Below are 21,263 nucleotides of genomic sequence, written 5' to 3'. Positions count from 1 at the left end.
AATCAGAAATAATCAGAAGTTTAGGTTTGCAAACTCTCCTCTGGATATCGAGTGAGACTGTCATACACAACTCATTTTTATGTTTCATCTTCATTAAAATGAACCTTTAACGCACATTCACCTTTTATTCTATAAAATTTATCGTGTATTAGCCAATGATGCTTAATAAACATGCAAATCAGTAACTTCTTAAATATATATGTATATATTGTAAAAAACTGCCTCCCATTTCAAAAAGTTTTTAAACTTTTAAGTATTCAGCATGGTAAAAGTAGCTATTCATATGAAATTACTGAACCACTAATAGGGTTCACAGGCACATTAGAGGAATGGCTGTCTTTAACCATGCAATTGATAATTTTCTATTTGATACCATATACTATCTAATCATTAAAAAAATTAAAATAGAAAACTGGAAACTAAAAGAATAAAAAGCTGCATATTTCCTAAATTAATTAAATTATTTTGTTTTCTCAGATCAATTGACACCCCCCTTTTGGACTATGGGTATATTTTGAGAACTTGATGTTTTCAGAAATGCTAATAAATCATTGAAGAAAAACACTAGACACACACTTTAGTTTTAAACTATATAAGAAAAGATTTTATACTGAATTTTAAAATAGCAATCATATAAGATTGATTGGAAACTACAAGATATAAAAGCAAAATTTTAAAAAGTCAGAAAGTAAAAAAGCACGCCAACATTTATCCACTGTGAACCGTAGCTTGTAGTTAGCCAGGGCAATTCTGTCCATTCTTCAGAGATACTCTGCAAAATAACCAGAGCCCTATTATTTGAGATTGAGTAAAAAAACCCAGCCATGATAGCTAAAACTCCATACCTCAAAAAATTGGGACTCAAATTGTGCTTCACAGGCAATCTGCTTTTAAGTTAGCCAGGTATGTCACAATGCTTGTTCTCTCAGGACACATGAACAAAACAGGCACTTTCACAACAAAAACCCAAGTCAGAAAGCCATGCAATATAATTTTAAAGTATACATAAGCATATTTTGATCAATTTAGGAGTGATTTATTAGGTGTTTAGGGTCAAAATGACAAAGAGGTGCTGGTGAAAAGGGAAAACTAATGCAAGTCACTTCTCAATATGAAAAATACTTATTAAATTATCATTATGGTACACATGCATTTAATTTGGTAGTTGATTCACTTTTATACCAAAATTTGTTAGGCTACCCTAAGCTCAAGGAATAGAGTATAAACTGTATAAATTAGTGTAAGAAAGTACTGTATCTTTTATACTACATATTTTAACAGGCCACCACTTACTGAACACCATCTATAAACTGAGTACTATTGCAGGATCTCTACAGAGAATATCTGGCTATCATGAGAACCGTTCAATATGTATTTACCAATTTATTTCCTTTAACAAAAAAATCAGGAAATGATGCTACCAACCAAAAATGGTTCTTTTAAATTTAGAAACAATAATTCCTTGGGTAGCCTGAAACTCAGACATTATACATTATCTCCACTGAAAATTACAACCCATAAATTGTAAATTATAAGGGCCTCACCAAAAATATATATATATACACATCAATAATCATGGTTGATCATAAGAAAATCTAGACTATAATTATGATACCAACATATTTAACAAAAAGAAATTACTGATCCATGATTAAAAAGTCATTATTAAAATTAGAATGTCATGTAACTTAAACTCGCTGATTGTTAAAACAATCTTTATCTAATCCCAAACTAAAATCCCCGTGTTTTCAGAAAAGCTACTTCAATCAAAATCAAAGCATTTAATAAGATAGCTATTGAATCTGTTAAAATGTTAGAAAATTTTTTTCTTCTTAAAGTTAAGTTTCAGGATATGTTAGCCTTGAAATATATTTAAGTCTTACTTATTTCTGAAAGGATTCTCTAAGGAGGAAGCAGCAAAGATCTAGATCAGGGTTCTTTAATCCTTCTTTAATCCTTTTATGGTCCTGTGACTACTCTGAAAATAGGATAAAACTTAAAAAGATACTCCACACCAAAAAGAAAACAAACACAAAATTTTGTACACTTATAGAGCTTTTGAGAGGCCAAAGGTTAACACCTTCCAGTCTAGGTATTTGAAAGCAAGCTATCATCAACACCCTACTGACAGAGTAAAAGGAACAATCAAGAAACTAGAACTTTACTTACTTTCCTAATCGGTTCTCAAAAAGAAAAATGTTGCCTAACAGAAGAGTCCATTTATAAACCCTAATCTGCCTGCCTTTAAAGTTGGCCTCTACCTATTGCCATTCTTTGTCACTGTTCATTTTCATCCTCCTACCAATGAACTACAACTCTTCAAATGAACAATCCCCAGATTTACTACCAATACTACTGGCATTTACTTTCCAGTCTCCTCACCTTCTCATCTCTGCTGCTGTTCTGTTCCTTAAACCAAACCAAAGCTAACATTTCCTTTTTACTACTCTTCTAGCTGGAACAACAATAAAAAAGCAAACAGAAACCCCAAGATTCTGTTTTCTAAATTCAACAAGTACTTCTAATACTATAATCAACTTATTCTTACTCTACTATGGCATGCTTTTCAAAATATTAAGATTCTTTTATGATGAACAATACCTTGAGCGAGCTACTTACAAAGGCCCTAAACTATACGATTATTAAGAAATGCAACCAAGACAGTGCTCCACAAAATACTAAAAGGCATTATTTTTAAAAGTAACAACGACAAAAGGGTAGATACCTGGGGATTAATATTTAACAACTGCTTTTTAGGTGAATTGTTAAGGTTTCTTTTTGTTAAAATATATTACAAAATGCATGGTATCATAGAAGTACCCCAAGAGTCTAAATTCCTTAGTCAGAGCACAAGGTTACTAAAGATTATGACCAAGCTAAGCAAGACACTTACACAAGAAACAATATGTACCATAGCAAATTTGTCTCTTAAGAGCTAATGCTAACTGAAAAAGGATTTTAAAATACTTGGAAGACCAAAGATTTATCAATGGGGAAACAATCTTTGGCTGTTAATGGCTTAAGTGGTCTCTAAACATAACGAATTATGTGGAAGGGTTAAAATGCATAACAGATTTTCAAATTCTATATAAGCCTGTTTCTAATTAAAGTCCATTTAAATTTATCTTCTGTTACTTACGATATTCTTCCAAATGGTGCAAAAGCAGCTTTTATATCTTCAGTTGTAATTTCTGGACTGAGATCACCAACAAAGACATGGAAATGATCTTATAAGGGGAAGGAGGGGGAAGTGAAAAGAAAAATAAAATTTTAGAATTTAAAATATACTAAAATCTATTCAATAAAATAATCTTAATTTATGGATTAAGTATAACACTAGCCTATATCTATACAGATCCTATAAATTTTATAATGAATGAAGGTGATAATATAGGAAATATTCTTTTAAAGATTGCTATCTCTAACTTGAAACTGACAGTTATATTTCTATTTACAGCCAATTATTACACTGGTCTAAGGAAATAAACTAATAATATATAACAAGCTTTGCAAAAAAAATTAATGACTTAATTACCATTCTAATAGTGATTACATTTATCCAGTTTACCACTACATTAAGGTTTTAAAATTAAAATAAAATAGTGGTACTGTGAGTTATGTAGACTAGATTTGCCTCAGTTAAGACAATTTGCTGAAGCTAGCTACATAATATACTTGGTTTAACCATATTTTGTGAAGAACAATCAAAGAAATACCTTGCAATGCAACAGTTTGATGTTAAAGTATTTGACAGTTTTCTCAAAAGCCAACAGTTTTGGTTGCCCAGACATTACACCATTCAGTTTATGTGAATCCATGTGCAAGTGAACTAAGACTGAAGGCAACAGAATGAAAACAGTAATCCCTTCACTTTATATCAGAGCCATCAAAAAAGCATTGGAGAGAAATAACGATTCCATATGTGAAGTTTTTTTTTTTTTAAAAGACAACATTCAAAAAAGAAACACTTTAAAAATACAAAATAGTTGGATCAACACTTTAAAAGAACACATACATCAACTCTGACAAAGTATATTTGGAAAGAAAAATTACCCCCATCTGGCAGGCTTTAAGCAACATATTGGGTTGCCATTTGGGAAACGCTGTTTTGGGAGCAACTCAAGCAATCGGCAGATCTGGTATGCAGCACAGATCGTGACCTCAAGAAAGCAGGGTATCTTGCCCTTTAATTGGTGAAAGGTGAAAGTATTTCTAAGGCATGAGCTGCTACCAAGGGGGTCAGAGAGCTTGAAATAGCACCAAAGTAGTGGACAAGCCACATTTGGTCAACGTTGGGAAGAAGGGGGAAAAATACTGCCAGAGAGACAAATAGAAATATGACCCCCTCCCTCCCGCCACCCCCCAATATCAAACAAAAAAACTTGAAGTGGTTAGTGAATACCCTTTCAAGAGATTTCATTTTATGTTTAAGAAGATACAATTACCTTGTGAACGCTGTGTGCTGACAACGGTACTACCTGATGACAAAGATTAGATTTGTTCTTAAATTTATTAACACAAACATATTCAATCATATCTTAGGATAACGATCAAAACATTACTGCAAACATGTATGATGTTTATATGCTTTACAATAAAACTACTGTGTATAATAAAAACAAATATTCAAAGAGTATAAAATATACTTACTGCTTGTATCTTTCTTTTGACTGCTGGGGGTTGTTGCCCAATTCACTTTGACTTCCTAAAAAAATGTTTCTACATTTATACTCCATAAAAATAAAGCTCAAAATCATGTATTACAAGATTTGCATCTATAAACACACAGGAAGGCATATGCTGGAGATGAAACATTCAAGAGGATAACAGTTCTGGTCAAAGTTTCAATACTTACCTTTTAACCTATACTTCCTCAAATGCTGGCAAATCCTAATCTTACACACTTCTCTGTTACATTCAAACATTCAAATAACCTTTCTTACCTAAAGTAACAATCATTTCTTTCTTTTTATTCTTCCCCATTAGTACCCCCAGTTCTAGAGGTTTTATCCAAGCTTGAATAATTCAACAAACATTTTAGTATTTACCATGTGCAATGATCTTGAAGAATACCAACATAAACAATGCCCTCTAAAAAGCTTTATTCCATCTTTTAAATATTAAATGTGACCTTCTACTATGAAGTGACATGATGCCTCTAAAAGGTAATCAAATTGGGGGCATCTGGTTGGCTCAGCTGATTAAGTGTCCGACTCTTGATTTTGGCTCAGGTCATGATCTCGGGGTCGTGAGATCATGTTGGGCTCTGCACTGAGCATGGAGGCTGTTTGGGATTCTCCCTCTTCCTCTGCCCTCCCCGCCACCTCCGCTTATGTGCACTCTCAATAATGAAAGAAAGGAATAGTAAAAAAAAATATTTATATACAACTTAAAATTTTCAAGTCACCTTCTTTAAATATGACAGCTTACCTTACCCATTATCTTCCGCCCATTCATAGCAGCCAGTGCGGCAGCTGCATGACGATGCTCATAAAACTCCACAAAACAATATGGATCATTTCCAGCTGTCTGTTGAAGAAACACAAAAGCCAAATTTAAGTTGTATATACCCATTACCTTAAAATTCTATGAAGTTTTATATATCTCAAATATCAGGACAAAGAAAATAAAGGGGTCTAGTCCACAAGTAAATCTTTAGATTAGGAAGTAGACACTTTATTTTTTTTTTTAAAGATTTATTTATTTGACAGACAGAGATCACAAGCAGGCAGAGAGGCAGGCAGAGAGAGAGGAGGAAGCAGGCCTCCCCCCGAGCAGGGAGCCCGATGCGGGGCTCGAACCCAGGACCCTGGGATCATGACCTGAGCCAAGGCAGAGGCTTTAACCCAACGAGCCACCCAGGCGCCCCAGGAAGTAGACACTTTAAATGGTTTTTAAAGAACACTGTCTTCTTCAACAAGTTATTCTATACTACTACATATAATTTAATCTTGTATTAATGATTATCCTATTTGTGGATGGATGCATATAGAAACCACACACACATTCCTCATGTAACTATTTATTTTTACAGATTTTATTTATTTATCTGGCAGACAGAGATCACAAGTAGGTAGAGAGGCAGGCAGAGAGAGAGGGAGGAAGGGAAGCAGGCTCCCTGCTGAGCAGAGGCTCCATCTCAGGACCCTGGGATCATGACCTGAGATGAAGGCAGAGGCTTTAACCCACTGAGCCACCCAGGCGCCCCAGTCATATAACTATTTCTTTATGCTACGGATGTTAGTGGAGTTTGACTAGACTCTTACACTTTCAAGTCTCAGTACTGGCTTTTAATGATCTTTCCTCTCCCTTCCCTGTTTTGTTTTTAAGGTTTTATTTACGTATTTGACACAGAGAGAGAGATGGCAAGAGAGAGAACACAAGCAGAGGGAGTAGGAGAGGGAGAAGCAGGCTTCCCGCTGAGCAAGGAGGATGTGGGACTCAACCCCAGAACCTTGGGATCATGACCTGAACTGAAGGCAGACGCTTAACCAACTGAGCCACCCACAGTCCCATTTCCCTCCGTTGATAAATGTTACCGTATATTACTGCTATCAATGTACACATATCCTTGCTGCTTCTAACTTGATACGTAGCAGAAAATATCAGCCAACCTTCTTAAACCTATTTTAGGTTCTGAAAACTGAAGAGGTTTTCTGATAAACAAAGTTTTTAGAATAGGTTTCATAATGTGGACTTTCTGACATCAATTTTTTGCTTATCATCTCTTAAAAATTCTCTTTTCTGGTGTTCCAAGTAGTTGACGTCTGGTAAGTGCAGCATGGATGCTTTATTGTAAATTAAAGAAGGAAAAACACCCCATATTTTACACCTATCTGCAAAATACAAAATGACTTGGAGTCCATTTTTTAATTCTTTCCATAAACCCCTAAGCAGAATTCAAAATTTGAAATCAAATTTCAAAATTGAATGACATTAGAATAAAGAAATTACTATTTTGTTACAAGGACAATTAATCATTTAAAAAAGTCACTGGCAATGATTTTTAAGAATGTTAGAGTGAGGAGGAATTTTTATAATTTTGTAATTTTTAAAACTGAGACAATCGTTTTATTTTAAAGACATTAAAGAGGGGCGCTTGTGTGCCTTAGTCGGTTAAGCATCCTACTTAATTAGATCATGATCTCAGGGTCCTGGGATCAAGCTCTGTGGGGAGGGCTCTGCACCTCTGCGTGGTGGGATCTCTCCCTCTCCCTCTCTAAATCAAATAAATCTTTATAAATCTTTTTTTAAAAAGTAAATAATATGGGGCGCCTGGGTGGCTCAGTGGTTTAAGCTGCTGCCTTCGGCTCAGGTCATGATCTCAGGGTCCTGGGATCGAGTCCCGCATCGGGCTCTCTGTTCGGCAGGGGGCCTGCTTCCCTCTCACTCTCTCTGCCTGCCTCTCTGCCTACTTGTGATCTCTCTCTGTCAAATAAATAAATAAAAAATCTTAAAAAAAAAAAAGTAAATAATATATAAATATTTTAAAAATTGCATAGTTCAAACTAACACTACACTTAATGGTAATTCTATTACAAAGGTCAATGTTGTCAAGCATTAGAACATGGTTACATAAAGTAGCCTACACTTCAGCACAATCAAATGAAAAAAGAATCTTGGGGCGCCTGGGTGGCTCAGTGGGTTAAGCCGCTGCCTTTGGCTCAGGTCATGATCTCAGGGTCCTGGGATCGAGCCCCACATCGGGCTCTATCTCAGGGTCCTAGGATCGAGCACCGCATCCGGCTCTCTGCTCAGCGGGGAGCCTCCTTCCCCCTCTCTCTGCCTGCCTCTCTGCCTACTTGTGATCTCTCTCTGTCAAATAAATAAATGAAAATCTTTAAAAAAAAAAAAAAGAATCTTAATTTTACGTAATTTGTACCCAGAAAAAACTGCACTTTTTGGATAAAAAGATCTAAGCATTCATACTATCAGCCTTCATACTCCAGAGAGTATAAAATTCATAACTATGAACATCAGTCCAACAGTATGAGTAGACTAGAATTTAGACTTTTTTTTTTGACAGAGAGAGACACAGCAAGAAAGGGAACACAAGCAGGGGGAGTGGGAGAGGAAGAAGCAGCTTCCCGCCGAGCAGGGAGCCTGATGCGGGGCTCCATCCCAGGACCCTGGGTTCATGACCTAAGCTAAAGGCAGACCCTTAATAACTGAGCTACCCAGGTGCCCCTAGACTTGTCTTTTTATACATACACACTATGATTCAGGGTTAACAGCAATTACAGATGAATGATGCAATGTTTTTCATATGGTAAGGCCTGATGGACAGGAACTGCCACAATGCAAGAAAAGCTCAAATCAGGGTATTTAAAGGTTAAAAACACTTACACCCACACACTTAATCACTTTCACAGTTTATTATTTTTTACCTAATTTCCCAATGTAATTGTAATAACAGAATTCCAGATTAGCAAACCAACTGACACCACATACAAAACAATACTGATACCTCAACGTACCTTAAAACAAGAGCCTACATATAATTCTTATTTGCTCTAAAAATGATTAGTTCTATTCTCTTCCTCCTTTATTAGTAAAATAAGCTAAACTCAGTGGCTAAGACTGACTTAAATTCACTAAAATTACTAGGAACTTAGACTGTATAAACTACTTAAAAAAAAAAAAAAAATGAATGACCCTGCAGTTTTTAAGTTTTTTTTAGTAATCTCTTCACCCAATGTGGAGTTCAAACTCATGATTCCAAGACCAAGAGTCCCATGCTGTTCCTACTGAGCCAGTCATGCACCCCTATATAAACTAATTTAAGAGTTCCTGGAAGAGAGGCACCTGGCTGGCTCAGTTGGTAAAGCATGCAACTCTTGACCTCAGGGTGATGAGTTTGAACCCCATGTTGAGTGTAGAACATACTTAAAAAATATAACTGTTCTTTAAAAAAAAAAAAAGAGAGAGAGAGAGAGAGAGAGAGAGAGAGAGTTCCTGGAAGTAATGGAGTTAACTAATCCATTAAAAAGGAAGAAAATTAACTAAGTAAAATACCCTTACATCCATAATCATTTTGCAGTTTTTACAAGGTCCAATCTGGCTAAACAGCTGGAGAATTAGAGCTTCTGTCACATCTCTGGAAAGGTTGCCGACATATCTGAAACACAAAGAAAACAACTTACCATTTTGAATTTACTCCTTTGCATCAGTTTCTAAAGTTGCTTACTGAAAAAGAAATCTGGGGAATAGACAGATCTCTGCACTAAACTACATCACCAGAACAGGTTCCAAAAGTTTGCCAAAACTTCAAAATTTCTTTCAAAGCAGATACATGACACACTACTTGTAATCTCATGGACATAAGTAGTAAAGGGAATTACTGTGTGTGTATTTAGTCAAGGTTTTGAAAAATAAGCCTGGTGTTTCTAAGTCTGTAGGCTTACCTTAGGAAGATCTGCTTCCAAAAAATCTCAAATGAGTACGCCTGGGTGGCTCAGTTGGTTAAGCCTCTGCCTTTGGTCATGATCTCAAGATCCTCGGAAGAAGTCCCACATCAGGATCTCTTCCTACTCAGCAGAGAGTATGCTTCTCCCTCTGCCTGTCCCCACCCCCTCATACAAGCACAAGTGCGTGCTCTTTCTCTCTCTTCCCTCTCTCTCACAAAAATAAAATCTTTTAGAAATTTTTTAAAAATCTCAAATGAGTCATTACACACATAGAATATTTATACAATCAATCTTGTGAAGCTTTGAAATTATTTCTACTTCTTCAGTATTACTGAGAACATTAAAATTTCCTCAATTTTTTTAAAAGATATTTATTTATTTGACAGACAGAGAGCACAAGTAGGCAGAGAGGCAGACAGAGAAGGGGAAGCAGGCTCCCCGCTGAGCAGAGAGTCTGATGTGGGGCTTGATCCCAGGACCCCGAGATCACGACCTGAGCTGAAGGCAGAGGCTTTAAACCACCAAGCCACCCAGGTGCCCCTCCTCAATTTTTAATCCACACAATTCCCTTTACACTGTCCCAATTTAGGTATACTTCGCGGGTGTGGGAGTGTGTGTTTAAAGATTTCATTTATTTATTTGACAGAGAGAGCCAAGAGCACAAGCAGGGGGAACAGTAGAGAGAGAGAGGGAGAAGCAGGCTCCCCACCAAGCAGGGACCCCTGATGTGGGGCTCAATCCCAGGACTCTGGGATTATGACCTGAGCCAAAGGCAGACACTTAACCATCTGAGTCATGCAGGCACCCCCACAATAAATATATTTTTGAAAAATCATGGGTAAATCACTTACTAGGTATTGCATATGGTCACAAAAGGATGGGAAACCTTTCCATGAATATCACTAATCAGTGGTAAGTGTAAAAGTGCAGAGAAGTAGAAGGATTCCAGGAGAGACTTTAACAGATAATATGCCTCGGTGACTAACAAACTTAGTGTAAATACTTTATTACAAAACCACACAGCAGGGGGCCTGGGGAGTCTGCTACTCCCCTCTCCCTTTGCCTGCCACTCCCCCTGCTTGTGTTCACTGTCAAATAAATAAACAAAAATCTTAAAAAACAAAGAAACAAACAAAAACCCAGAACCACACAGTGGGGATAATCTTTCTTAAAGAGTTTATAAGTAAAGTTCCTCAAAATTGGATTTTGAAATGAGATTACTTCTAGACTTGTTAAGTTGGGCTTTTATCACTTCTTTTTTTTTTAAGTAGGCCCCAAGCCCAATATGGGGCATGAGCTCACCACCTTCAGATTAAGGGTCTTATCTCTACCAACTGAGCCACCCAGGGGCCTCCTGAGGTTTATCACTTCTGAAGTCAGAATGTAGTCTCCCAACAACCCTAGTTTCTCATTTTTCTGCTGAGAATCCTTCAGAGACTGTGATAAAACGTATGGACTTTCTCCACACAAAAATAAACATCCATACATGCCTGAAAGTATGGATCCAATTTCTTCCTTCCACTTGCCCAGTCAAGAGACAAACACTGAGTGCTTACTACAAAGGCACTGGAATAGGTTAAAAAGGCAAAGGGAGAAGGGATGAGTCTTAAGGAACAATAAACATTTAAAGATCAGGTAGAGTAATGATATTCAAAAATCAACTTCAACATCTATAAAACCAACAATTTTTCCTGTACTGGAGGCTATTATTAGATCATGTCCTTATTCTGAGTATCTGTAATTAAAAGGAAAATATTAGGCACTTATCTTGCTTTGAGTAGAAATTCCAGTGTAGTTTAATTTTTTTTTAAGGGATAGCATAAGTCTTTTTTTTTTTTAAGATTTTATTTATTTGACAGAAAAGAGATCACAAGTAGGCAAAGAGGCAGGCAGAGAGAGGAGGAAGCAGGCTCCCCGCTGAGCAGAGCGCCCAATGTGGGGCTCCATCCCAGGATCCTGACATCACCATCCGAACCGAAGGCAGAGGCTTTAACCCACTGAGCTACCCAGGTGCCCCAGTTTTTTTGTTTTTTAAAGATTTTATTTGTCAGAGAGAGAAGCAGACTCTGCTGAGCAAGGGGCCCAATTCGAGACTTGATGCCAGGACCCTGGGGCCACGACCTGAGCTGAGGGCAGATGCTTAACCGAATAAGCCACCCAGGCATCCCCAGTGTAGTATAATCTAATAGCTCTAGATGATGAGGGAAAAACTCCTTTACAGAAAAATGCTAGTCAATAAGTGTAGAGAGAATTAAATTAGTAAACAATGCAAAAGCCCTACTGAAATGACTAATTCAGGCAAGAATCATTAATAGCTACAAAACCATTAGGTAAACGGACTGTGTGGAAATGGTATTTGCAGGGTGCCAGAGTTATTACACAGACTACTGAACACTGCAAAGGGAAAACTACCTTAAAAGAGAAAGCTTTGGCTGTTTTACCCCTGTGATCAAACTTTAAAATCATTTTTATAGATAGGGGCACCTGGGTGGCTCAGTGGGTTAAGCCTCTGCCTTCGGCTCCAGTCATGATCCCAGAGTCCTGGGATCCGCTCTCTGCCCAGCAGGGAGCCTGCTTCCCCCTCTCTCTCTGCCTGCCTCTCTGACTACTTGTGATCTCTCTCTCTGGGTCAAATAAATAAAATCTTTTTAAAAAATCATTTTTATAGATAGACATTTCCATGTACAATATATATCATACAATATCACCTATGAATTATTCATATAAAAAATGTCCGATTTGAATCTAATTAAGCGTAAACTTAAACCTAAGTTGTAGAATACTGGGGGATGCCTGGGTGGCTCAGTTGGTTAAATGTCTGCCTTCAGGTCAGGCCATGATTCCAGGGTCCTGGGACAGAGTGCCACATCCAGGGTCCTTGCTCAGTGGGGAGCCTGCTTCTCCCTCTCCCCCTGCCTCTCCCCCTGCTTGTGTGGGCACTCTCTAATGAACAACTTTAAAAAAAGTTTATAGAATATTGGGCATATAAACAATTATACAAATTCAGATGGGGACTATAAGACAACTTGATCTCTTAAAAAAAAAATTGTCCTAAAAAAGTCTTTAAAAATAGAGGACTGTTCTTGATTAAAAGAAACCTGAAAGACACTGATAACCAATGCAATGACTAATCCTTGACTATAACCTAGATTTGGGGAGAGGAGTTAACCTTTTCTGGGAGAACTCTAATTAATCAATGTAGAAGGAATGAGGAAAATCACCACAAAGCCAGCACAGTAATAACTGCTACTGGTGAGATCCACCCATGGATCTTCAGTTGATGCAAATTTTAAGGAGAAATAGGGTATGTGTAAAGCCTCAGAGTGCCTCCTCTAAAATATTTAATGACTGGTTTTTAACCAATGAATTGGTTGTTTTAACATATGTCCAAACCTCCCTCTATGAAGCTAAATTTCCCTCTTCTTGAGTGTAGGTTAATCTTAGTGACTCAATTCTAATTAACAGTGTTAAAAAAAAAAAAAAAAAAAGGTAGCCATTGTTTAGGGAAAAAATACTACCCTCACAAGACTGCCACAGTCATGAAATGCATCCCCACATATTAAAGGAGGGTAAAGAGATAAGACAACGAAATGCAATGTAGGATCTTAGACTGGATCCCAGAATAGAGAAAGGACATTAGTAGAAAAACTGGGGATACTGGAATAAACCTTGTAGTTAATAGTATTGTACAATGTCAATTTCTTACTTTTGATAACTATACCACAGTTATGTAAGATGTCAACATTAAGGGAACCTGGGCGAAGGTTATGTGAGAACTCTGTACTATCTCTAGAATTTTTCCATGTTTATTTTCACCTGACTCTTAATGCCTGTAAGAGAATCTCAGAATTGCTTTATGTCTAAATGAAAAAAATGGCTCTAACATCTATTTTGGTAAAGCTCCACAATCTAGCGTCAAGTGGGCAGTATTTAGGGAACGGAATTTCTTTTACTCTTTGCAAAACTGTCTAATTTTCTGAGAAATATTTTGAGTGTTATTACCTACTTGAAGATATATAATTTTAAAAATCTACTTTAAAAAGCACTAGGATTTTTATTACTTTACAACTGTTTATTCAATGTGACCCGTGGTATACTGTAAGCTCCAGGAGCCTCTATCAATTAACTCTACATATACCTGTCTAGAGAAAAGCTCTTCAGGGGGAAGTTTCGCAAACAGCTTGCTCTCAACCTTCAACATCATTACAATAAACTACAAGTGACATAGTATGTTCATATCCAAGAAACAAAATGACAAAATCTTTTCCTTCCTCATGCAAATAAAAATAATCCATTAGAGTTTTGCTTTTCACTAATAAGTTAATCATTAATACCTACTTCAAATTTTTAGAAGAAACTTAATGTTATTACTTTCCCACTCTATCTGCTAAGTAAGTATTAATCGGAAACGGAGAACCCAAATTTGAAAACTACAGATTCTTTTTATACTCACCATACTTTCAATGGAAGAACAGACAAATTTCTTAGTGTGTAGAATGCACTATACTTTACAAAGCTCATTCTCATCTTTATGTACGTATGTTTCCTTAGCTGTTCCATACTTTGTTACATTCTATTCTGTTTTTGAAGCCAAAGGATTTCCAATTAACAGCACAGATTTGTTACAGGTACAGTGGATTATTTTTTGGGGGGGGGGTTCTGCCAAACATTTTTCTTCCTATTTTTTTTTTTTAAAGATTTTATTTATTTATTTGACAGAGAGATCACAGGTAGGCAGAGAGAGGGGGGGGGGCAAAGCAGGCTCCCCGTCGAGCAGAGAGCCCAACGCGGGACTCGATCCCAGGACCCCGAGATCATGACCTGAGCCGAAGACAGAGGCTTAACCCACTGAGCCACCCAGGCGCCCTCTTCCTATTTTTAGAGAAATCCTCACTCTATGGCAGAGGCTCACTTCTAGAAGCTGAGAAGACTTGATATGGTTCTGTAGTCTCTTACATGTGATCCAGGTTGGGCTGATTAGAGAAACTGGACCTGAACACAGTAGACAAAGAGAGGATTAAAGAAGCAGAGACAGAAGAAAATACATTTTGGTGGCAAACAGCAGTGGAGTCCACGTCCAGTGAAAGTGGAAGCTGAGGTATTTGGTCCTCACTGGATGTGGTAGTAACATCATTTCTGGGACAGCTTGTGGCTTGATAAGGACTGTGGGCCTGACAGCGGTCTTGTTTTCCTGAATAATTTCTAAGCCAGGTTCTATAACCTTCCTGCATATGCGGGAGTATCCAATATCTTGATTTTATAAATAGCTTTTATGCTTAAAGTTTTTTTGCTTCCTACATTAAAAAAAAAACCCCAACTGATAAAAAAAACATACTGGAGCAGTGGCAAGCCAAGGTTCCCTATCATGTATACTGGACCACTAAACAAAAAATGTAATTTTCTTACATTTAGGCAAGTTTTTTTCCCAGAAGATTTTATTTATTTGAGAGAGAGACAATGAAAGAGTGCATGAGAGAGGAGACTGTTAGAGGGAGGAGAGCCCAACGCAGGACTTGATCCCAGCACTCCAGGATCATGACCTGAGCTGAAGGCAGCTGCCCAACCGTCCCACCCAGGTCCTCGCCAAGTTTTTATTTTTCAAAATGCTTTAAAAAAATATTAAAATATCCCTTTTTAGGGGCACCTGGGTGGCTCAGTGGGTTAAAGCCTCTGCCTTCAGCTCGGGTCGTGATCCCAGGGTCCTGGGATCAAGCCCCGTATCGGGCTCTCTGCTCCTCAGGGAGCCTGCTTCCTCCTCTCTCTCTGCCTGCCTCTCTGCCTGCTTGTGCTCTCTCTCAAATAAATAAATAAAATCTTTAAAAAAAAAAAAAATCCCTTTTTAGCTGTTCCACCACAGATTAAAGTATCCCATATTGATATTTATTGTATCACCACTGAGATTATGTCCCAATCTGTGCAGAACTGGAAAGTAAAGAGAGGAGTACAAGAGACTTAACTGTTGAAGCAAACAGACTTCCACGGACTAAAAAAATATCTTCCTTGGGTAACTGGTATATTAGCTAACAATACTGGGGTTTTTTTGTTTGTTTGTTTTGTTTTTTTAAGATTTGATTTATTTGACAGAGAGAGAGCACAAGCAGGGGGAACAGCAGAAGGAGAAGCAGGCTCCCTGTTGAGCAGGGGAGCCCAATGTGGGACTCAATCCCAGGATGCTGGGATCATGACCTGAGCTGAAAGCAGAAGCTTAACCTTCTGAGCCACCCAGGTGTCCCAATTAGCGAACAATACTGTATCAATGCAGTCTCCTTAATATGACAATTGTATTGTGGTTATGTAAGAGAATGGTCCTGTTCTTGGGAAATATATGATAAAGTACTAAGGTCTGAAGTGTTCTTTTCAAATGGTTCATCAAAAAAAGAGTATCTAGGGACGCCTGGGTGGCTCAGTTGGTTAAGCGGCTACCTTCGGCTCAGGTCATGATCCCTGCGTACTGGGATCGAGTCCCATATCGGGCTCCTTGCTCGGCAGGGAGCCTGCTTCTGCCTCTGCCTACCTCTCTGCCTACTTGTGATCTTTCTCTCTCTGTCTCTCTCTCTCTGACAAATAAATAAATAATAAAATCTTAAAAAAAAAAAAAAAGAATAACTAAGGCAAATATGGCTATAGGCAACTGGTTATTAGTACACAAAAGGTACCTAAGTCCTCAACGTAGTATTTTTGTTACTTTTCTGGTTAATTTTTCAAAATAAAAAGCTACCTGGGAAGATTCAATGGAAAAGTCATCAATGGTACCAGTTAACAGTTCTGCCAGGGGTAGGATTTCACATCAATTTAATATATATTTCTGAAGCTGATAAGTAAGTTGAAAAAGTTATAAAATTGGAATCCAAAACACAAAATATTTTTATTGGGGGGGGGGGGCGCCTGGGTGGCTCAGTGGGTTAAAGCCTCTGCCTTCGGCTCAGGTCATGATCCCGGGGTCCTGGGATCGAGTCCCGCATCGGGCTCTCTGCACCTCAGGGAGCCTGCTTCCTCCTCTCTCTCTGCCTGCCTCTCTGTCTACTTGTGCTCTCTGTCTCTCAAATAAATAAATAAATAAAATCTTTAAAAAAAAATATTTTTATTGGGGTAGCTCTAGAAAATCTGACAGTCTAAATTTACAAAGCAGAACACTGTATTGGGTTTTGAGCTGCAATCACTGTATAAAAATGCAGAATCTGGTATGAAACTTCTGTGAAAATGAGTGAAAAGCATAAACAGGATTTTATCTAATGATAAATTCCATAAGAGTAGAGATTTTTCAGTGGGACACCTGGTTGGCTTTGTCAGAGGAGCATGCAACTGTTGATCTTAGGGTCGTGAGTTTGAGCCCTAGATGAGAAGTAGAGATTACTTAAACTCTTTAAAAAAAGGGGGGGGGGGACTTTCATTTTTACTCATATATATTTAGTGTTGAGAGCCCTGCCTCAAACATTTTAAGTATTCTATAAATAACTGTTAAAGAGATAACTATACTCTCTCAAAATTACTTTTGAACATTTTCAAACTGCTTAGAAATTACCAATTTCGCCTGATTCTAATTTAGGGGAGAATGTGTATGTCTTTCACTGATTATGAATTTATGTACAATAGTAAACGGTACACCAGCATCATAAACTTACTATTTTATTAACAACTATTACTTTTCTGGTAGCTGAAACTTCCGTATTTCATTAGTTGGCACCTCCTTCACTTGGAGATAAGACCATATACATAAACCAGACTGAATAAATGTATGTTATGATACGCCCCAAGACATCCTAAGACATCCATGCTCTCAAGACTATTCTCATTTTTACTTATATTTTGCAACAAACATTTTATTTCTAAAATTTTATTTCGAAGTAATCTTTACACCCAAAGATGAGCTTGAACTTACACAACCTGGAGATTGAGTCCTCACGTTCTACTGACTGAGCCAGCAAGGCCCACCCCCCAACACACTAACATTTTATTTAAAGATTTTATTTATTTATTTGTCAGAGAGAGAGAGAGAATGAGTACAAGGTGTGGGGGGGAGGGGCAGGCAGAGACAGAAGCACGCTCCTCACTAAGCAAGAAGCCTGATGCAGGACTCCATCCCAGGACTCTGGGATCATGACCTGAGCCAAAGGCAGCGGCTTAACCTACAGAACCACCCAGGAGCCCCAAACTAACATTGTAGATGATTGATATGACAAATCTGTAAGCAAACCTACTTATTGGCTTCATTCTCACACCCCACATCCAGTCTATAGATAATTCTTTTCGCTCTATTTTCAAAATATACCCAAAATCAAACCACTTTTCATAATATGTCCCCAAAGTCCTGCTGACAAGGAATTGAACACTCATCTGTGACAAATGAAGTTATTTCCTCTGAGCCATTTACATACACAGGTGATACTGAGATTCGACTACCTTTCTCTCAAGAATGTAAAAATCTTGACTCCTTGCTTGGAATTGTACCAGCTTTAAAAACAAATTTACTGATCACTTACCATAGACTAAACACTGCTAAGAACATACTGAAAGACCCTGACTTCCAGGGTCATTAAAACAAATATTTTATATAAAAAGTAAAAACACCACTGGTAAAACAAAACAATGCTGGTAAAACTTAGTGATTTACACCTACTCACATTTAAACAAGACAGGTTTCACTGAAGAATGAGGAGTTTTGGTTGAGGAAGTAGAAAGAAGGGAGATAATAGGCAGTTAGAACATGAACTGCTTTAGGGAAGAGATTCTTGGAAGGGGTGTTCTAGTGAAGAATACAAAGCACATTTAGCAGTAAGAGTTAAAGAGGACAGCAGAATTGCAGGATGAGGAACAAAAAGGTATATGACCCTGGGTGATTTATTTAAACTTTTAAGCTTAGCTTTTCCTGAGCTGCAGAATGGACCCTTTATTGCAGAGTTCTGATGAAGATTAAACAAGCATGTAAAGCATTTAACACAGAACCTGGCAATCAAAACATTCAATAAGTGAATAAAATTTCCTTTATTATTTCTCCTGCAACAGTTGGTCCCCTATTCCCAAGCTAGTACAATTTAACTACCTGCTTTTGTAGACTGGCCTGAGAAAGCTGAGGTTGTCTTCATTATTTGACATTCCCAAATCAACGTAATAAAAAGGTTAAGTTCCCAGATATTTCTGGCAGTTTCTGAAATTAAAAATTTCACAATCATGTAAGAATCTTAAATTTAAAGACATTATAAAAAATGATCAGTGCTTAATCCAATATTCTGCTGGCTGTCATACTTCTAGAAGAGAGGAAAGGGGAAAAAATGATTTCCATAAAGCCTATGAGGCTAATAGTTTTTTAGGGAATATTAATCTATAGATATAATCTTTCGAAAAAACAAGGGACACCCACTAATTCTTGCATCCTATTAAAAAGACAAGGTAACAGATTATTAGATAAACTTGCAAAAAGTTTACTAATCTCTGAAGAAACAGGAGTGATATGTTTTTCACACAGATAAAAACGGACACTTTTCAGGGTGTAAAATAATCAATTACGTTTTCTTCCTAACAACTGCAACATAAAAAGTTGCAGAAAGAAATCTAAAACTGTATTTTTAATGCATGGCATTCTCAAATCGCCAGTATGCTAAGAATAAAATCAAAAAGTCAGGTCAAAAACTCATCAGGCCTTTTCTCCTTTTCGAGAAAAGCAACAAAGACACGATCACCTCTTCTGAGAATACTTTGGAAAAACAAAGGAGAATGCTGTGGGGGAAGCTACACCACAAAGAAAATATCCCCAGCTGAGATCACTTAACACTAACAACTCTCAGAGGTGACTATCTGTAAAGGTATTTATCAACTGTTGCTTCATAAAAACTGTCCGCTCGTTCAGCAGCAACATGTCAATCACTAAAGTATCAAGCGATGATAAAAATGTATTAAATCCACTTCCCCTCGGCTGAGAGATTTACATATACCTCCGGGTGAGATCTCCATTTAAAAAAAAAAAAAGAAAAGGCAGTTTCAAAATCCTTACGGTGCCGGGTTTTCGGCTTTTTGGTCGGGGAAGGGGTACTACAGAAGGAAAGCCAGAGAGGTTAAAGAAAACGACTTGGCTTTTTCCCAGCTGGCAACTGCGAGAATAAAGTTTATCTCACTGAAAACCGAGCACAAGCAGCCTCAAGAGAAAAACTCCTATCAACGAGAAGAAAATGAAAGGAACAGGGTGAGTTTCTGGAACAAATCAAAGTAAAACGAAAGGGACGGCTATAAAGATCAAAAGAGATTAATCAAGAAGCAGGGGGAACGGGAAACACACAGAAGGAAAGCATGGGACAAAAAAAAAAAAAAAAAGGTTCACCGAGTTCTGAAAAGAGGTTTGAATGAAAAAGTCTTTTCCCCAGGCCTAGGACCACAGAGCGCCCGCGGCGAGGCCAAAGGCCACGCTATCGCGTAGTTTAGGTGACTGGATTAATTCAGAGGGCTAATCCCCCTCTCCCTCCACCTTGTCCTCTCATAGCCCGGGGCTCGGTCCCTAAGCATCCAGGTGTGCGCCAAGGAGAAGAGCCAAGATATTGCGGCGTCCACAGAGAACAATAGGCTGGGGAGCGCGCCGAGCCGAGGCCTCCCTCCGGGACGACCACCATCCCGCCCCCCTCATCGCTGCCCCAGACTCACAGAGTCTTAGGCATCTCGTCCTCCATGGCTGCTGCTGTCGCGCCGGCGCCTCGGGGTCCAGCTCCCTAATCTTTACTACCTCCCAAATCTTTTGAGCGGTTATGGCTGCGGAATAGCGGGGTTTCTCGCCTGACCAGAGGTTACTCCGCCTCCTCCTTCCGCGGCAATTACACTAAACGGCCGGGCGCAGCGCGAACAATGAAGCCCCAATACAAGATGGCGGCGAGCCGGGAGCTCAGAAGCAGCCAGCGAAGTGACCCGGACCGCGCAGGCGCAGAATAATCTTGCACTTTCAACCTCCCTCAAGCCATAGGTTCCCTTGTTGCGCAGCCGCTCTTCTAGCCGACACCGAGGGTATGTCAGACTGCGCAGGCGTAAGAATTAACTCTTTCAGGAATTGCGTAGTTTTTTATCTTCAAGCTCCAGATTCGAACGTTTCAACAGTGAATTATAATGAAATAGAAATCTTCACGGAAATTAAAAGTCCCCAGTGTTTCGTGAGGAAGAAAGACTTATTAAAACGGTTCAAATCACCTCATTTTGTAGGCGGCGGGAGTTAAAAAGAGGACTGCGCCGCCCGGGAATCGAACCCGGGTCGCAAGAATGGGAATCTTGCATGATACCACTACACCAGCGGCGCTGTTGAACTGTGCCTTCGCCAAAATATCTTAGAACAAAATGCAAGCAAACATTTGTTTCTATGTGAGAATTTTTTCATTTAAATGTAAAGTTTATTAAGAGTCTATAATCTATTTTTCATTGATCTAAGGAAGGATGTTATCTCATCCCAATACAGTTGAATGGCTCTTCTTAATCCATTAAGTTATTGTTCATTAATGTTCATTAAGAAGACTTTGTCTTTAGTAACCAAATTTTGGAGAGCCAGGGAAATCTTTTCAGGTATTTTCATTTCCTTGGTATACTCAGTGCACTTTGCAAATATTTAAGAAACAGTAATTTAAATAGTTATGCAAATCGGTCAAAGAATTCTAAAGCTAAATGAGTCAGAAGGTATATAAACTTTAGTCCTCTGGGAAGGGGGTGGAAAAATCAGGACTCTGAAATGTGTGTGGAGCGGTGTAATCATTATGCATTTCGTGTTGCATTTTATAAATTATGTGAAATATTTTTAAACATAGGAGAATGTACACATCCAAAACCGAGATGTCCTCTTTAGTTTCTTAAACTACTTAAGATTTCTATTTTTGGAATTGTCTTTAGAATCTG

At 38.1% G+C, this 21,263-nt stretch overlaps 1 protein-coding gene and 1 non-coding gene across 27 annotated transcripts in view; both read right to left on the bottom strand.

Moving 5' to 3' along the window:
* Positions 1 to 20,297, bottom strand: part of TIA1 (TIA1 cytotoxic granule associated RNA binding protein) — a 35,532-nt gene extending 15,235 nt beyond the window's left edge. The window contains exons 1-9 of one of the 26 annotated variants that reach the window (XR_006815067.1): positions 20,037 to 20,297; positions 18,448 to 18,552; positions 9,016 to 9,118; positions 5,431 to 5,529; positions 4,651 to 4,705; positions 4,446 to 4,478; positions 3,717 to 3,835; positions 3,140 to 3,227; positions 707 to 772 (exon numbers count right to left, since the gene is read on the bottom strand). Coding sequence is in view for 16 of the 26 variants with exons in the window: in XM_045979100.1 (XP_045835056.1) it covers positions 3,171 to 3,227; positions 3,717 to 3,835; positions 4,446 to 4,478; positions 4,651 to 4,705; positions 5,431 to 5,529; positions 9,016 to 9,118; positions 18,448 to 18,500 (519 nt within the window). In the remaining 10 variants the exon portion in view is untranslated. Of the gene's footprint in view, positions 1 to 3; positions 3,228 to 3,716; positions 3,836 to 4,445; positions 4,479 to 4,650; positions 4,706 to 5,430; positions 5,530 to 9,015; positions 9,119 to 18,447; positions 18,553 to 20,036 lie in introns of those variants that run through there. The other 25 variants (XM_045979100.1, XM_045979101.1, XM_045979102.1 and 22 more) reach the window with 25 other exon arrangements.
* Positions 20,298 to 20,605: 308 nt separating this feature from the next.
* TRNAG-CCC lies at positions 20,606 to 20,676 on the bottom strand. Its single transcript has one exon. It is a non-coding gene; the product is annotated as a tRNA-Gly (tRNA).
* Between the last annotated feature and the right edge of the window lie 587 nt (positions 20,677 to 21,263).

Source organism: Meles meles, chromosome 15 (assembly GCF_922984935.1).
Source record: "Meles meles chromosome 15, mMelMel3.1 paternal haplotype, whole genome shotgun sequence".
NCBI classification, from domain to species: Eukaryota; Metazoa; Chordata; class Mammalia; order Carnivora; family Mustelidae; genus Meles; species Meles meles.
The sequence above is the reverse complement of the archived record's forward strand: the minus strand, read 5'-3'. Positions and strand labels throughout refer to the sequence as shown.